The sequence below is a fragment of the Durio zibethinus genome, chromosome 22 (genome assembly GCF_047325235.1).
Source record: "Durio zibethinus cultivar Kanyao isolate XHJ-2024 chromosome 22, ASM4732523v1, whole genome shotgun sequence".
NCBI lineage: Eukaryota > Viridiplantae > Streptophyta > Magnoliopsida > Malvales > Malvaceae > Durio > Durio zibethinus.
In genome coordinates this window covers 1292933-1311845 of record NC_143183.1, presented here as the reverse complement: position 1 = coordinate 1311845, position 18913 = coordinate 1292933, and the positions used below count along the sequence as shown (strand labels likewise).

The window sequence follows — 18913 nt, the reverse complement described above, 5'->3', positions numbered from 1 at the left end:
GTGCACCTTTGGGGTAAAGTCAGAAAAGTTATTAGGCTTTATGGTCAATGAAAAAGGAATTGAAATCGATCTAGATAAGATACGAGCTATTCAAAATTTATCACATTCAAGTACACCAAAAGAAGTTTGAGATTTTTTGAGAAGATTGAATTACATTTCTCGATTTATCTCTCAACTTTCCTACAAATGTGATCCCATATTTAACCTTCTCCACAAGAATAATCCTGAAAAATGAAATGAAAAATGTCAAAAGGCTTTTGACAAAATTAAGTAATACTTGTCAAACCTTCCAGTATTAGTGCCACCTATTCTAGGGAAACCTTTAATTTTATACTTAACGGTATGTAAAAATTCAATGGGATGTGTACTAGGATAACAAGATGAGTCTAGTTGAAAAAAAAAAGCTATTTACTATCTGAGTAAAAAGTTCATGGAATATGAATCCAAGTATTCTTCATTGGAGAAAATATGTTGTGCATTAGCATGGACTACCAAAAGACTCAGAAAGTATATGCTTTATCATACCACATGACTCATGAGAAAACTGGATCCAATTAAATATATCTTCGAGAAGTTTTTTTTGTCTGAAAGAATTGCTAGATGGTAAGTAATGCTCTCGGAGTATGATATTATATATGTGAGCCAAAAGACAATAAAAAAAAGGGTGCCATAGTAAAATTCCTTACAGATCGTGCTACTGAAGAGTATGAACCAATGAAGTTAGAATTCCCTGATGAAGACCTAATGACTATTTCCCAACTGGAGAAAGGAGAGCATAGAGAAAAATATTGAAGAATGTATTTTGATGAAGTTGCCAATACCTTGAGACATGGAATTGGAGTAATTTTGATCTCTCCAAAAAGATAATACTGCCTTGTAATAGCAAGGTTAAATTTTAATTGCACAAATAACATCGCTGAATATAAGACATATATCATGGGCTTACAAGCTGCTATAGATAGAAGAGTAAAAGCATTAAAGTGTTTGGAAACTCAGCTCTAGTTATATATCAGTTGAAAAGAGAATGGGAGACGAGAGATTCAAAACTCGTTTCATATCATAAGTATATTCTAGAGTTTATGAAACAATTTGAAGATATCCAGTTTAACCATTTACCTCGAGAAGAGAAACTAATTGTTGATGCATTGGCTACTATAGCTGCAATGATTCGAATTAATGACAATACTAACATTCAACCCATCAGGCTAGATGTTAAGGAGGTGCCAGCTCATTGCTCCAATGTAAAACAAGAAAAAAATGGGAAGCCCTGGTATTATGATATCCTGCAGTATATTAAGGATCAGCAATACCAAGTTCAAGTAACAAAAAATGATAAAAGGGTCATCCGAAGATTAGCTATGAGCTTTTTCCTGGATGGAGATGTTCTGTACAAAAAAAGTCAAGATTAAGTATTACTAAAGTGTGTAAGTAAAGTTGAAGCGAGAAAAATCATTAAAAAAATGCATGATGAAATATGTGAGGCACATACCAGTGGACATATGATAGCGAGACAGATTATGAGAGTAGGATATTACCGGTTAACAATGAAGAGTGATTACATTGATTATGCTCGTAAATGCCATAAATGCCAGATATATGCTGATAAGATCCATGCTCCGTCATCTGCTTTACATGTTATGGCACCACCTTGGTCATTTTCAATGTGGGGCATGGATGTCATTGGTCCTATCACTCCAAAGGCTTCTAACGGGCATAGATTCATTTTTGTGATGATAGATTACTTCACAAAATAGGTTGAGACAGCATCATATGCAAGTGTAACACGATCTGTGATTGACAAGTTCATAAAGAGAGAGATCATCTGTAGATATAAACTTTCAGAGAAAATTATTTCAAACAATGCCAAGAATTTAAATAGTAAGATGATGCAAGAAATATATGCTCAATACAAGATCAAGCATCATAACTCGGTACCATACCATCCGAAAATGAATGGGACAGTTGAGGCAGCCAACAAAAACATAAAAAAGATTTTGAAAAAGATGACCGAGACTTATGAAGATTGGCATGAAAAGTTACCATTTGCACTGCATGCATACCAAACATCAGTGCGCACCTTTACTAGGGTAACCTCATTTTTTTTGGTTTATAAGATGAAAGTTGTACTACCAGTGAAAGTGGAGATCTCATCCTTGAGGGTTCTAAAAGAAACTGAGTTGAAAGAAGCTGAATGGATTTGAGAATACTATGAACAGTTAAATTTCATAGAAGAAAAGAGATTGACTACATTATGCCATGGTCAATTATATCAAAGAAGAATGATGAGGGCTCATGATAAAAAAAATTAACCCCGTTGCTTTCGAGAAAAAAAGTTAGTCTTGAAAAGAATCCTTTCAATCCAGCATGATACTAAAAGAAAATAAACTCCGAATTGGAAAGGGTCATATATGGTGAGACGAGCTTTTTCGGATGGAATGTTGATACTGACTAAGATGGATGGAAATGATTTATCTCATCCTATAAATTCTGATGCTATGAAGAAATACTATGCTTGAAATAAAAAAAATGAAAAAAAAAAAAAAAGAAAAAAAATGGAAAAAAAAGAGGACTCAAGACGAAAACCCTAAAATGACGGTTTAAGTCATAGGGGTTTATTTAAGTTAAAAACCTAAAAAAGTAGCTTAGATAAGGAGAATACAACACCAAATTTGAAAATCCGTTGGCATAAAGATTAAGAAATTCGAAGGAGCTCTAAGTTTTTAAATACATCAGATGGTTAGGTTTTCAGAAAAACTTTGAGATGTGTTATCATGATTATCTGATTGTTCATTTTTGGGCTTTGTCCCCCATACTTATCCTTGTAATTCTTTCTTGGCCAAAGTTTGCCAACATTTTGTTAATAAAAGATATTTTATTTCACTTTTGTGTCCTTATTCTATTGACGGTTTCTTAACCATTCTTATTTTTTTCCTCTTAATACTCTACAATGGAAGAAATGTGCAAATGCATTCTTACTTTTTGAGTATGAAATAATGACTGATAAATGAATAATGGCATGAAATATTTTTACATTACATTAAAGAAATCTAGAATGATAAAGGCAGAATCGAGATGTTCAGTTCCTGATAAGGACATTGAATTTGGAAAGAGATTTCTTACAGAAAGAATGTGAGTGGAAGAGATGATTGAGAGTTACACTGGCTCGATCTTAGAAGAGCAGCGTAATTGGGTCTTCGAAAAATCAAGGGTTCGGGGCCCAAGAAAAGAGCTTGAGAAACTTGAGTACCACAATTAAATAGGAGTTAATTAGTCAACATTTGCATAACACGCATTGAATTTCATATGCATTGCATAGCATATACTGCATAAATTCAAGAAGCATGAGTATTCCAAAATCTCACATAGAAAAGACAAATATGAAGACATTTTTAAATTTGAGAAAAAGCTTGTAAGGTAAGTTCCTAATCCTTGAACTAGGATGTCTCTTGGTATTAGGGTTGATTTATAAGACCTTTGGGTATAATCTCCTGAAACTCCTTCAAACACGATTTTCAACTCCTTTGGACATGAGTGTCAAGAAGCAATTTATTTTTCCAAAGTCGTTGAGCCTCTGTTTAGAAGAGCTTTATTTAATTTTCAAAGTTGTGATGCCTCTGATTAGAGGAGCCATTTTTTTTCAAAAGTCGTTGAGCCTTAGATTAGATGAGCTATTTATTTTTCAAAGTCGTTAAGTCTCTGATTAGAGGAGCCGTTTATTTTTCAAATTCATTGACCTCTATTTAGAAGAGCTTTATTCATTTTCAAAGTCGTTGAGCCTCTGATTAGAGGAGCTTTGATTATGTTTTTCAAAGTCGTTGAGCCTCTACTTAAAGGAGTTTTGATCAAATCTTTAATACAAAAAAATGAAAAAAAAAAGGTCGAGTTGAGTCTTAAATGGGTGTCTACGTTTTTGCATAATTTTTGTTTCACAAAAAATGTGCAAAGAGGAGCAGCTGTAGACACCCAATTTGGTCCAGGCCTGGATCAATTGGGCCTAGTCCAAATGGGTAGGCCCAGTTTATTTTGTATTTTTGTATTTCTTATATTTTTATATTTTTTATTTTATTTTACTTTATTTTGTATTTTATGTATTTATTATTTATTTATTATTACTATTTATTAATATATATTTATTGTATTTTATTTTTATTTTTATTATTTATTTATTTATATATTATTATTATTTATCTATTTATATATATTATTTATCTATTATTATTATTATTTATCTATTAATCAATATATTATCCTTATTATTTTTTTTATTTTATTATTTTATTATTTCTTTTTTCTTTTCTTTTCTTCTTTCCTTTACCCGATTGGAGTTGGATTAGGATAGAAATTTGAGTTCTACCGTGAATGTGAGATTCAATCAAAATTCAGATTGGATTCAAAGATTGAATCCCAATCCAAAAGGGAATAAGGATTGATCAAAAACTCTTCTAATCAATCCCTATAAATAGATCAACGGATCAAAAGACTGAAACACAGAAAAAAAGAGATACGGGCTGAGAGAAAAAAGACAGACCCGACCCGAGCGTCAACCCGCGTGTAACCCATGTCTCCGAGCCATTTTTCGAGCCGAACCGACACCTCGAATCGCATCTCCAAGCAGTCTTTTCTTCTTCAAGCCGAGACGAGCCGAGCCCTCAAGTCGAGCCGTTCTCAGGTTTTTTTTTCGTTTATTTATTTATTATTATTATTATTATATTAGAATTTTTAATATTTTTTATTTTATTTTTATTTTTTTCTTTATTTTTTATTTTCATTTTCATTTTTATTTTTATTTTTATTTTTATTTTATTATTTTATTTTCTTTAGATAAAATTCAAAAAAAAAATTTTGAGGAAAAATTGAAAGTATCAATTTTCCTTGAAAATAAGCTTTCTAAAAAAATATTTTTGAGAAAAAGTTGAAAGTATCAATTTTTCTTGAAAATAGGCTTTCTAAAAAATATTTTGAAGAAAAGTTGAAAGCATCAATTTTCCTTGAAAATAAGCTTTCCAAAAAATATTTTTGGAGAAAAGTTGAAAGCATCAATTTTCCTTAAAAATAAGTTTTCAAAAATAAATTTTTGAGGAAAAGTTGAAAGTATCAATTTTTTTCGAAATTAAAGTTTCAAAAAAACTTTTGAAAAAAAGTTAAAAGTATCAATTTTCTTTGCATAAAAGCAATCATCTTTTTCTCTTTTCTTTTTATTTTCTTGATTTTTTTTAATGTTAAATAATCCGACGATGGAGTCTCTGCAAGTGAAATAGTAATTTTCTTGCATATTCTTGAGGTGAGGAAATTTTTTCAATTTTTTGCTAAAATTATTAGAGTCAATTGAAAATAATTTTTGATAATTAATTACTTGGTAAATTTTTAAGGCTTATTGGATAACACAAAATTAAGTTGGTACCATCTTTCGATGAGTATTGTGAGGGTGTTATAACCTTCCTCACATGTAACCGAACTTTCAAACCATGTTCTAGTTAGTAAACCCGAACTTATTCTTGTAAGGACCCTTAAACTTAGATGTTCTCTGAAAAGATAGATTTTTTAGGTGATCAATCATACCTAAGTAAAAAAAATTAATGATGACTCATTCAAGTCAATTTCTAACGATAAATCTCCGGATCTAGACGTTATGATAAATTTTATTATTATTATTATTATTAATTTTATGACGGCGACGGTTATATTGCCTAAAATATAGGATGTGTATAATAAATTACTAATAAAAGAGGGCCATAATCAGGTCATTTCACCATGGCCCATCTGTTCTCTCAAATCTCAATATATTTCTTGCAATTCTGTTGGCTACAGCGGGAAAAAGAAAAGTAAAAGAAAAAAACCAACGAACAAAACAGAAAAAGCCCACTGAAAAACATAGTCAAAACTCCCATCTTTTTGAACAAAAAATAAAACCATGGAAGATTAAGAAAAACACCGTTGATTTTCCTTTTTCCCAGGCTTCCATCGTCTTCGTATTTATATACTCAACTATGAGTTACCTGAACACAACAGAACCAAAGCAGCGGCAGCTTTTCGCATTTCTTGGTGACGATTATGTGGAGATACCTGAGAAGAGGAATATCAACTTCCACCAGGGCCAGAGCCAGTCCATGTTCATGGTGGGACCATGTCACTCCAGCTCCTAAGGACCCCGTCAATGCTGTCACCGAAGCTTTTCTTGCTGACCCTTGTCCTTACAAGATTAATCTTGGAGTGGTATTTTTTTTCTATCACAATTGCTTGTTCCTCTTTGGGCATTATAGGAAATAATAGTAATAAGAATAACTCTTGAAAGTTTTCAGGGAGCTTACAGGGATGATGAGGGGAAACCCATTGTTCTTCAATGCGTTAGGGAAGCAGAAGGCAAGATTGCGGCTACCAATTTCTTGTGGGTTTCATTTTCATCATAGTTCTAATTTTTTCCCCTTTTTTTCGATATTTGATTTAATTCTATATTTGGTCCTTTTTAATCATTCATTTTATTAAGTTCTAATTAAGTTCAATATTTGATTTAAATCGATATTTGATTTAAGCATAAGACAGCCAGTTAATTAGAACTTAATATAAAATTTCAATTCTTTCCTATCAGATATTGATGCTCATTTTTAGTTGGCATCTCTGTAACGAATTGAAATTTGTTGAATGTCTTTGAGGGCAATATCTGATGCATATGTTGAAAGCTGCATTTGCAATGAGATTTTGGGTATAACTTTTTTTTATTGTTATTTTTTACTTTTTGATTGAGTTCATTAATTGTTGAAAATTCCAGTGCTTTTGTTAGATAATATCCTGAATTTCTTGACCTTTGGTTTTGAAAGTGCTATATCTATAGAAGTAATCCTCCTACCTGTCCTTTTGAAATGTTCTTGCTGATTTATTATTTGGTAAATTAACATGTGCTTACTCCTAAATTTGTATAGACTCTTTGCTTACCTTATGAGTTCATTGTCTTTATACATCTTCTAACTCCAAATATCTTCTAGTCTAATGTTCTGAGATGCATTGACAGGGAGTCAACATCTACTGCAGTTAGCTCGAAATTTGTTGAGGAGAGTGCAAAATTGGTTTATGGAGAGGATTCAGATGTTGTAAAAGAAGGGAGGTTTGCCGGAATTCAGGCTCTCTCTGGAACTGGTGCATGTCGTCTCTTTGCCGAGTTCCAGAAACGATTTTTCCCAGATTCAAGAATATATTTGCCTGATCCAACTTGGTCCAAGTAAGATGTCTTGTACCTTTCATTTCATTCTATTGTTTAAAGTTATAAACATGGCTATGCAAAAGATGTTTTCACTTTTAAGTCCCTAAACCTATGGCTGAATCACATTTTATTCCTGTTTCACACAGTCACCACAACATTTGGAGAGATGCTCATGTTCCAGAGAGGACATTCCACTACTACCATCCTGATTCCAAGGGTTTAAACTTTGTGGCACTCATGGATGATGTCAAGGTACATACAATGATCCACACTCTCTCCCCACCCTCTCTTGCCCTTCCTAATGGGCTCCAGGACAATTATATTAAATTTTCAACAAAATTATATGTCAAATACATTCATAAAACCACCAATCAGTCAGATATTGACATGTTTCTCACCTATGTATGATTCCAGCAAACTCAAAGAGGAACCTAGTTCCGTCAAGTATAAAATAGATCCCCAATAAATTCTTCTTTTGATATGAATTTCTCTAGAACATTGCCAGTGATTTGCAGACCTACATACATATACATATGTATAATGCACATTCACATAAATGTACATACAATGAAGAAGTTAAAACTCTGTTAAATGCTTAATGCATGTCTAAATGGACATGAAGTTAAATATTTTAGTTACAAAGATACTACATATGTATATGCATATTCATTTTTGCTACAGGAAGCTTGGATTATATGCAACACCACAATATTTGCATTGCCTGGATGCTAGATCTGTGAAATACTGTTAAATGTCTCAACTATGATCTGAAATCAGTTATTGACTGCTTTTGTTTTATTTGTTTGATGGTTCCCATAGAATGCGCCAGATGGTTCTTTCTTCTTACTTCATCCTTGTGCACATAACCCTACTGGGGTTGACCCTAGTGATGAGCAGTGGCAACAAATCTCATCTCTGTTCAAGGTAATGGCAATAATTATATTATTTTGAAACATTTTTCTCTTATATCTATTACTGATTTAAAATTCTTGACTTTACTACTTTTTAGGTAAAGAACCATTTTCCCTTCTTTGACGTGGCTTATCAAGGTTTTGCAAGCGGAGATCTAGAGAGGGATGCTCGAGCAATTAGAATTTTCCTTGAAGATGGCCATCTAATAGGTTGTGCCCAATCTTTTGCAAAGAACATGGGATTGTATGGTCACCGAGTGGGTTGTCTCAGGTTAGCAAATGTTGTTCATTTTTGTTTATGGTTGGATGTATATTTATGTAGTTCCTTGAACTTTTTACTGAGTGTGTGTGATATAATAAGTCATACATTAGAAGGCTCAAGTTTTAAACAGAACCCTTTGTATTCTGGTTTGGTCCTTATGGTTATTCAAAAATCTTACCTGGCATTGATTGTTCCAGTGTTCTCTGCAACAACAAAATCCAAGCAGTTGCAATTAAGAGCCAGCTACAGCAGATTGCCAGCACAATGTACGGCAGTCCACCTATTCATGGTATAGCACTGGTCTCAAAAATCTTGAGTCATCCTGACATTAGGGCCATTTGGCATAAAGAGGTCAAGGTATATTTTTCAAGTTTCTTTTTCCTCTTCCATTCTCTCGTTACTTCAATTTCCTCAATTACAAGTATTAGGATGATGGGCCTGATGTGCCTTTAATCATATCTACATGTCATAAGTTCATGGCAACTCACGTTCAAAGGATGAGAGCTACTGTACGGGAAGCTCTTGAGAAATTAGGTTCTCCCCTCAATTGGCAACACATAACTAACCAGGTCAGTAATGTAATTAGAAGCTTCCCTGTTGCTGCTTGAAGCGTAGAGAAAAAAAGGCATTTCAACAGTTAGCATTTTAACTCATCAGAATATGCGAAAATTACAGGTTGGAATGTTTTGCTTCTCTGGCTTGACTCCTAATGAGGTCGATCTGCTTGCGAAGGAATTTCATATATACATGACAAAGGATGGACGAATAAGGTATATTTATTATATAAACATTGGTTTTCCTATGATATGCATATCAGTAGTTAGATATTGTACAATTATGAGCTAATCCAAACTTCATCATATGGCAACATGGCAGCATGGGTGGAGTGACCGCAAAGAATGTAGATTATTTAGCAAATGCTATTCATGAAGTCACCGCATTTGATCAGGATGCCAAGATATTACATAACTTCAGTGCATAAAAGGTTAATTCTGACAGTTGCTTAACTTCCCTTGGTACTAAATTTAATTTTCTTACATTAAACAATCTTCCTAGAAGTTGGGGAATGAATTGAGCCCTGTAATGTATTATTGGCCGTAGCATATGTTGTAGAAAATTTGAAACTTTATTGAAACTAGAATCAAATTCAAATGATTTTAGGCTGTAAAGCCTGCAATGGAAGCATGAACATTTCGATCAAATTCTATTTACTTTTGGCTTTTTTACCGTGGCAATGCTACTGCTTTATGCAATGCAACGGTCAGGTAATGATTTTATACCAGTAAAAAGCGAATGCAACAGGAAAGTACGGCACTTTCCATCCCAATAACTTCTATGTCCTCTTCACTCTTTACCACGGATTAAAAATAATTGTATTTTGACAATAAAAAAATTTTAAAAATCGTAATTTGAAAATAAAAAATTATAAATATTGCAATTTAAGTTTTTTATAAAATAAAAAATAATTTAGTTGAAATTGTGTATATATATATACATAAAAAGTAGTTTAATTCATACTTCGATGAATTTTGATCTGATTGAATTTTTTAAAGTTTATTTAAAAAATAAATCAAATTTTGAGTAATAATAAAATAAATCGAGATTGAGTTTCAAGTAAACTTATTTTGATCTAACTTGATATATATTATTTTAAATTATTTATTTAATTTAATATTTATATATTTTATATTTATTTAATTTTATATTTAAATTTAAAAATAATATTTCATTAATTTTATATCGAATCAAATAAAATATAATTTTATATAATATTAAATTAAATCAAATTTAAATATTAAAAAATAAAAAAATCATCGAATCGAATTTTTGAAAAAAATGCTCGTCTCAACCTAATATGATATCCATATATATTTTCTATTATAAAAAAAAAAAAAAAATTTCAAACAAGAAAAGATGAGTTGTCTTTTCCCTTTAAAAGAAATAAGACAGAGAAATCTCAACCGTCCAACATACTCAAGTTAAGGCTTTTGTCCTAAAAAGTCCGTTAAGAAATATTGCCGTTCAAATTCTGTGTCGCCCCATTGCACCCACACGCTTTTAATTTCTTTTTATCTCTCAATATTTCCGTTCCGCACAAGGGTAATCACTTTGAGTAAATCTCTCTTGTTTTTTTTTTTTACCTCACAACTCCACTTAAACATCCTGCAAATTTCATAAAAATGAAGGATATTTATGGAAATTTACTCTTTTCCCTGTTTCCCTCTCTCATGGTTGAGTGCCGTTTCCTCTTTTATAGTACACTGTCGCTTTCATTGTCTTTCACTCGTTCAGAGTTTCAGACAAGTGCAAAAGCTCCAAACCAACTTTTTTTAGTTGTTTTTTATTTGAGGGTTTTGTTTGGTTTTTTGGAATGGAGGTGGGAAGCTGTGAATTTGGTGATTCAGCCACCAAAATGAGTGCTTTGAACGGTGGTGTCAGAGCTGAGATCGATACGTCGGCGCCATTTGAGTCAGTTAAGGAGGCTGTCTCTCGATTCGGTGGAATTGGTTACTGGAAACCCTCTCAACATAAGCTCATCCCTGAAACTGAGGTTTAATTTCTACAACCAAAAAAAAAACAATCTTGGTTTTTACTTCTGGGTTTTTTTTTTTTTTTTGGACAAATGTTTCATTCCTTTTTTTTTTACTTTTTTTATTTTCTGTTTTTGATATTTGGGTCTATTTTGTTTTAGATTGGCTATTGACTCATTTATAGGGTAAAAGTAATCAATGTGGGTTCGTAAAGTTGTACTTTTTAGCTCAGGATTTACTTTGAAAATTTAAGGCTTTGTTTGGTTATTAGTATCACATTAGGTAGTTGATTTTTCCCATTTGCATTTTGCTGCATGAGGTCCTGCTTTGAAGTAAAAGAAATGGTAGAAACCAACAATATAAGTGTTTAAAAAATGAATAAATGACTAAAATGCAGTATCAGTTTTAACATGATTCCTCTATATATTATGATGGTAACACCATTAAACTTTTCATTATTAAAATTTCTTTTCTCAAATTTATAGTTTGCTTCTTGCATTTTTTTCCTTTCCTTTAAAAGTGCGATCCAAACATAGTATAAAGTTTTATAGCTAGTAAAAGAAAAAGGTGTATTGAAGAGAGTAAGTGGGAGAGAATAGGCAAAGCTTGGCAAAGATGCTCACTAGGTGGTTTCAGAGTTGATTAGCATGGACTTTGCATGAAACTGACTTTGAAGCATTTAATCTCAGAAACTCTCGGCTTCATGTTACTTGAACCTTGAAGATTCTTCTAGTAGTCTGCTCTCTTTACAATCATCTTTTGTTATTAGTTGTCTTGAAGGTCTCTCATGTGAATCAATTGGTTGTACTTTTGGGGGGTTTTTTCTATGTGTTCTTTATTTTAATAGTTTTCATGTTCTTTGAATGTTTTACAAAGTTTAGTCACTTCTGCTTATGGAAAGAAGATAGATTGGTTGTACTTTTGGGGGGTTTTTTCTGTGTGTTCTTTATTTTAATAGTTTTCATGTTCTTTGAATGTTTTACAAAGTTTAGTCACTTCTGCTTATGGAAAGGAGATAGATTGTTTTGTTTGTCTTTTGCGCCGCTAATTGATGCTAAGTGATTAGTGCATGTATTACCTCACTTTTGATTCCTCTACGTATGCATTTTGTTGACATTTGCTTGTTTTCTGACAAGTTCTAAATATTCGCAGCATGATATGGAAGAAGTGGACATTGCAAAATTGGAGGAGCAAGCAGCACAATTGGAGAAGGATCTCATTGTTAAGGAAAGAGAAACATTGGATGTGCTAAAAGAACTTGAAACGACAAAAACAACTGTAGAAGAGCTAAAATTAAAGCTGCAGAAAGAAGCTTCCGAAGTAAATGTGACCGTTGAGATGAATACAGATGTCAAGAATGTGGCCTCTACAGTGAATGACGCAGAGAAAGAAAATCATCAAGGTGGCCAACCAAACTTGGCTGGAAATTTGAGTCCCCGCCCATCATCATCTCCTGGTTTAATCTTAATGGAGTTGAACCAGGCCAAAGTGAATCTTTCCCGGACAACCAATGATCTCGCTGACATTCGAGGTTCTGTGGAATCACTAAACAAGAAATTAGAGAAGGAAAGAATTTCTCTTGAGAAGACTCGAGAGAGGCTAAGTCAGAATTCATCAAAGATATCATCCCTTGAAGAAGAGTTAAATCAAACAAGACTCAAACTGCAAGTAGCAAAAGATGCTGAAACCAAAAGCAGTGCTGATAATCCTTTGGATATATCAAGGGGGCTCCAACGATTGAGTTCTGAGGCTGAGCAATACAAGAAAATCGGAGAAGCAGCAAGATCAGAGGTTTCAAGAGCAATATCTGAGATTGAACAGACAAGAACAAGAATAAAAACAACTGAGATGAGGCTACTTGCAGCCAAAAAAATGAAGGAAGCTGCTAGAGCTGCAGAAGCTGTGGCTCTTGCAGAGATCAAAACTCTTTCAAGAAGGAAGAGCTCGTGTGGCGTTCCTGTGCAAAAGGCTGAAGGGGTGACTATTTCATTTGAAGAGTACTCTTCCTTAATGTGCAAGGCTCAAAATGCCGAGGAACTTTCTAATAAGAGAGTGGTTGATGCTATGCTCCAAGTTGATGGAGCAAATGTTTCAAAAATGGAAGTCTTGAAGAGGGTAGAGGAAGCCACTGAAGAAGTCAAAACTAGTAAGAAGGTCTTGGAAGAAGCATTGAACAGAGTAGAAGCTGCAAATAAGGGCAAGCTGGCAGTGGAGGAGGCCCTTCGCAAGTGGAGATCTGAGCATGGTCAGAAAAGACGTTCTGTACACAACTCTACCAAGTTCAAGAATTCTTACCCGTCTCACAATCGAAAAGATTCTCACTTATTAGATGTGAATGGATTGAATCTGGTTTGTGATGGTCCAACTCCTGTTTTGAAGCCAACCCTATCAATAGGGCAAATACTAAGCCGGAAGTTGCTTCTGCCTGAAGACTTTGAAACTGAGATGCTGGCAGAGAAAGGCACTGTGAAGAGAAAGGTGTCATTGGGTCAAATGCTCAGTAAACAAAATGGTGATTTCACCTTAACTCCCAAGACAGAGAGAGAAATCGGTCAAAAGCAGTTCTCTGGAAAGAGGAAGAAGTTTGGATTTGCTCGGTTTTCCCTGCTTTTAGTAAAACAAAGCAAGAAAAAGAAGAAGCCAACTCTTAACTTGAGGTAGTGCTATAGGGTACCTCAGTTCCAAGTGAATCCACTGACTTCCAATCACTTGTATTCTTGACTTCATTTCCCTTCACTTTCCCTGTTTTATATTGTTTTCGTGAGGTTCTATATATCCTTTGTTCGACTAATTTATATCCTAATTAGATGTGACAATTTGTGTATCTTAGACATGTTTAAAATGTTAGGTCTAATCCTGATATCGTTATGTGAGGCTATGTTGCCGTGTTTGAAAACCCTGTTGCTTTAACTTTACATCAAATGTGACTAAAATGTTGTGCCACTATATTCATCTGTTGGATTTTCTTGCAAAGCATGAAGTAATCTTTCCCCATCCATATACTGTCAGAATTTACAAGACTATTAGTAAGGGAAAACCAACTTTCTAAACGTCCTTCAATAGATCATTGCCTTCAGTACCTTTCGGAACATTTTTTGTTGTTGTCTTCCTGGTATTTTTTGTTCCTTTCCAATTTCCTTTTGCTGAAAGAAACAAGAATATAATTTAAGAATATAGCATGAAGTTCAATTAGGAATCCATTTAAGAATATAGCATGAAGTTCAAGCTGGGAAATCATGACAAACTCAGCTGAAATACACACTACAGCCATAAGCAACTGGGATTACAGGTCAAAAAGAAAAACAAAAGAACTAGCTGCGGTTGCTTGGACTGTAAAAGTTATTTGAACGCCATAAAGATTCTCCTATTATGAAGAACATGGTCCAATGATTCAATGACATTGATCAAATGAACATCATGTATTTATAGCACAGGCAAAGGATGATAAGGAATGGGAATTGCAAACAACTGTTTTCTTCTTATTGACATACCAGGCGCCTCAGTCATGTCCAAATCTTCAGGCTTCATTCCATGAGGAAGTTTCGAATCAAAGTGGTACAACAATTGTGCGATTGGCAACTCAATGTTACTAAGAGCAAATGATATACCCGGGCATATCCTCCTTCCTGCACCAAATGGGATGTATCTGAAATCTGTTCCCTAAAAATCAATCGAACTATCAAGGAACCTCTCTGGATAAAATGTCTCAGCATCATTCCAATAATTGGGATCCCTTCCAATTGCTCCTGCATTTACAATGACTTTAGACTTGGCGGGTATATCATAACCATCAAGCTGACAGTTCTCCCGGCATTCTCTTAGTACCAGAGGCACAGAAGGATGCAGACTTAATGTTTCCTTAATAACTGCTTTTAGGAACTTCAGTTCATGAATGCCTGCTTCATCCACATTTCCTCTACCGTCGAAGACCTGTCTTACCTCATTTTTTTGCCTTTTCCATAAGTCTCGGGTTCTTCAGCAGTTCTGCTATTGTCCATTCAACAGTTATCGATGATGTTTCACTCCCAGCACTGAATATGTCCTGGAGGTGATTATTGAACACTTAGTAAGGGTACTTCAATCATAGATGTTACCATTGGTTAGCTATGCATCAAACAGAAATGAAGTAAACAAGTGACAACAAATAAAAAACGGGAAAACTCACCAAGATGATTGCTTTAATGTTATCAACAGATAAAGGAAAAACCAGTTCGCCATTCTCTTGAAGATCTAAAAGAATATCAACCAGATCTTTCACTTCTTCGCCATTGCCATTGCCTAATATTTTCTTCCTCTCTTTATGCTCAGCAATGATGTCCTCAAGCACCCCATCAGCTTCTTTATGTAGCTTCTCAAATTTGGGCCTTCCACTAATCAATTCAAGCATTCTAACAGAGGGGTACATATCTACAATGGTGAAGCTTCCTGACAACATACTAACTTGAGTGATGATGGATATGAATGCTTCTTGGTCTTTACATTTTCCATTGAAGGTTGCTATTGATGTTATGCCATATGTCAATGAGAAAATTTTTTTGCTAAGATTGATTGGCAGATTCTTATAGATAAAGAAATTGTGTTGATGGGATTTGACACCTCCTCTTCTCTAACTTTTCTGAATGATTCAACGCGCTTCGCACTTAAAAGTTCTGTTACACAAATTTTGCGTAGATGCTCCAGTAACTACCATAGGGGGAGAAAACAATACTTGTAGAATCATAAGTCATGATCTTGGAAGCAAGTATAGAGGGTCTAGAAGCAAAACTGATATCATTGGTTTTCAAAGCTTCTTTGGCCAATTCTGGTGAAGAAATTATAATATTGGAAACTGCTTCAGTCTTCAGATGGATGAGGGAGCCATGCTTCTTAGCCAAGTCTGTCAACGTTTGATGAGGTAGCGAACCAACAAGTTGGTGCATGTTTCCTATGAGAGGTAGTTTCCATGGCCCTGGAGGCAGCTTTTTGACAGGATTCTTAGATTTCAATATCTGAACTATTCTCACTAAGATGAACAAGAATATGAGGATGTTAAGCAGGATAGAAAAAGGAGAAAATCCAAGCTCCATAAGGATGATGAAGCAATGAAGGTTGATTAATGATTGCAATATAGTGATACGAATATGCATGAAGGGTTCTGTTTGATTGAAGTTTTGCTATCAAATGGGTGACTATTGTTATTATTTATATTGAGAGAGTCCTGTCATGAAACTAAAAATATACCTCAATCCCAACAAATAGGAAGAGCCAAAGGGAACCCTGACAAAAACAACCGACAATAACTCAAATGCAAACCCAACAATAAGAAAGAAGCTCATCGCGTTAACCTCATGAAAGCCGCCATATGCTTTAATACAAAGCCCGGCATCACAAAAGGAGAGACCTCTACATGACGCTTGTTCCTAAGAAGAATAAGCCTTTGAGTATCAATATGACAAAACAACTAGTGGGAACGTACAAAAGCCATCAGTCAAAGTTAGGAATCAAAGGCAACGCATAAACAATCATTGATTCAGCAAGAAGAAATCCGCAAGATCCACATAGCTAACAAGCCAACCTCAAAACCCCACATAAAAAAAACTACAAGTAAGCGAGTATAACTCAGACCAACAACGTCTAATTCATTTGTTTGTTTCATCACGATTTCCTGAGAAAAATTCTCTCAAACCCGTAGCTCCAAACTGGGTAGTCTCTCGACCATGAACATTTAGCAAGCATCCCTTCTTGTAAGGGCGTAAACGAACAAAATTTTCGATGACCTATTCATAAATATGTTTGGTTTATATTCATTTATTAAACAAATCGAACATGAATAAAGATTTGTTTTATTCATTTATATTTGTAAACAAGTTCATTAAAAATTTATTTAAAACTTATTTGTTTATTGTTTATTTATTTATAATAATACTAATAAAATTATATTTTTATCATCTATCTTAATTTTATTCTAAAGTTCATTTATATTTGTTTAAGATTTATTTGTTTATGATTTATTTGTTGTTAATGAATATATTCGTTTATGAACATGTTCGTTTAATATTTATAGATGAACTCGTTTAATTCAATTAAATCAAACGTGAATATCTTATCATTTAAACAAATCGAATTCAAATGAACAAAATAATATTTTTACTAAATACAAACCGAAACCGAATATCTAAAAAAAATAAATGAAAAACTACAGACATATTATTTGTTCGTAATCGGTTCGCTTACAGCCCACCTTTTCACAATTGTGAGTTCCATTTGCCATCTTTATTTTATGGGAGTATTGATCTTTAGTATATATCAGGATTCAGGATGAATGAAACCAACAATCAACTAGAAACAGACGAGCTTACAAAGGCAATGGCTAGCAACAGTAAACGCACCAATTATATTCAGAATGCAGGCAAAAACTTGCCAACTAAAGGAAAACCTTAAACAAACCCCATTGATCAGTCACATCCAAGCATTCTAAAATCAGAAAGCTTAACATTGAGGTTTTCAACCCCAATATAGTCCACCATGAAATGAATAATAATATGAAAGTGATGATATCATCTACATTTCTTCATTCACTGCTTCAAAAACTCCATGGCCCCCTTGGTGCAGTTACTGATCTCAATGATCAAAGCTTAAGAACTGAAATATTCTGATTCATAAACATCATGATGAATACTTCCATGATTGCAAGAAATTCTTCAACAAATATCTCTTGCTTTTTGTGGTACAATATCCTGAAATCAAGTCACCAATTTTGGTGTGAATTGCTTGAACTTTCAAATTTTGTTTAATCTGGGAAATCAAACAGTAATATATATATGTTGTATTTGAAGTTGATAAAAATTAAATTCTAAAGTTAACAGTTCCACATTCAAACAATATTAACATATGTTCAAATCTTTATCAAACATGAAAATAAAAATATTAAAGTTAAATATTATAATGTGAAAAGGAAAAAAGAGAAAAAAAATTTTGAGATATAAAAACAACAAATTTGTTATAAAAATGAATATTTTGTAATTCACAAAGTTAGATTGCTAAAATTTATAATAGCATCTCTTTTTTTTTTTAATTTTAAGGACGAAAAATTGATGTCCTTATGTCCAAACTTCAAGTCACTCTCACGTTAGGTAGCTGTCCTTTTCTCATTAGTATTATCGGAGGAAGAAAAGGATGTCTCTGTTTATTTAAAAAATTAAAATTTTATTTTCATAGATTAATTGGAAAAAAAAAAAGCCAATGTAACATGATAGAAATGACAAGTCACCTAAATATAAAATAACATTACGTATGTAAATTTTATGATTTTAAAATTTATTTTAATTGATTCATATAATTAAATAATATTTAATAAATTTAAATTTTAAAATCTCACTTATAATGTGTTTTTATTTCAAATTGCAACTTGGATTTTATCAAATAAAAATAGATAAATTTTAATTTATTAAATAAACTTTCTTTTAAACTCACATTTGATTATTATATATTTTTTATTTTTATTTATATAATATAAAATTAATTAATTAATTAAATAATATATGTGTATATTAATATCCAATGTCTAAATATATATTAATCATATTTATTTGTTGATTAATTTTTTTAATATGAAAATTATATTATATATTTGAGTAATGTTTCTTTGCATAAATGTATATTTTACTTATTGCAATTTCATTAAAAAATGAACTTTAGAAGATAAAAGTATTCTTTCTATTCACTTAAATTGTCATATTTTGACTTTTATTAATCAAAATTTTGGAAATTTAATTTTTTTTATTTTGTATATATTATGAATTAAAATATGAAAAAATCTAAAAAATTTAAGTGAAGCAGTTCTAAATGCGTGTATTTATAAAATGTTTAAAATAATAAAAACCAAAATTGATAAATTTTAACCCAAAAATAAAATGAAACAGTAACGAAATAAACGGAACAAATGATTAACTAGGAAAGAATGTAACAGACCGCAGCTTAGCAAAACCTCGTGAACGGATGAGTTTAAAAAGGGTGGAGCCAAACCCAAGCCAAT

The 18913-nt window shown here is 32.8% G+C and overlaps 2 protein-coding genes and 1 pseudogene across 4 annotated transcripts; 2 read left to right on the top strand and 1 right to left on the bottom strand.

The window, feature by feature from the left end:
• Positions 1-5800: 5800 nt before the first annotated feature.
• Positions 5801-10875, top strand: LOC111307634 (aspartate aminotransferase, mitochondrial-like). Of its 2 annotated transcripts, XM_089751584.1 has the most exons (11): positions 5909-6213; positions 6300-6385; positions 7007-7213; positions 7342-7447; positions 8015-8119; positions 8205-8377; positions 8566-8725; positions 8842-8937; positions 9044-9138; positions 9245-9353; positions 10746-10875. In XM_089751584.1, the coding sequence occupies exons 1-10, from the start codon at positions 6052-6054 to the stop codon at positions 9348-9350; spliced, it is 1296 nt and encodes a 431-aa protein (XP_089607710.1). In that variant the 5' UTR covers positions 5909-6051; the 3' UTR covers positions 9351-9353; positions 10746-10875. The 2 variants fall into 2 exon arrangements, with proteins under 2 accessions (XP_022761424.1, XP_089607710.1); XM_022905689.2 differs by lacking the exon at positions 10746-10875 and having other exon boundaries at positions 5801-6213; positions 9245-9570.
• Positions 10740-13723, top strand: LOC111307633 (weak chloroplast movement under blue light protein (DUF827)). Its single transcript, XM_022905687.2, has 2 exons — positions 10740-10919; positions 12052-13723. The coding sequence occupies exons 1-2, from the start codon at positions 10740-10742 to the stop codon at positions 13558-13560; spliced, it is 1689 nt and encodes a 562-aa protein (XP_022761422.1). The 3' UTR covers positions 13561-13723.
• A 466-nt stretch (positions 13724-14189) lies between these two features.
• On the bottom strand, positions 14190-16106 carry LOC111307208 (cytochrome P450 71D10-like; annotated as a pseudogene). Its single transcript, XR_016331954.1, has 2 exons — positions 15065-16106; positions 14190-14941 (listed from the first exon to the last, which is right to left on the bottom strand). The product of XR_016331954.1 is annotated as a cytochrome P450 71D10-like (transcript).
• Positions 16107-18913: the final 2807 nt, after the last annotated feature.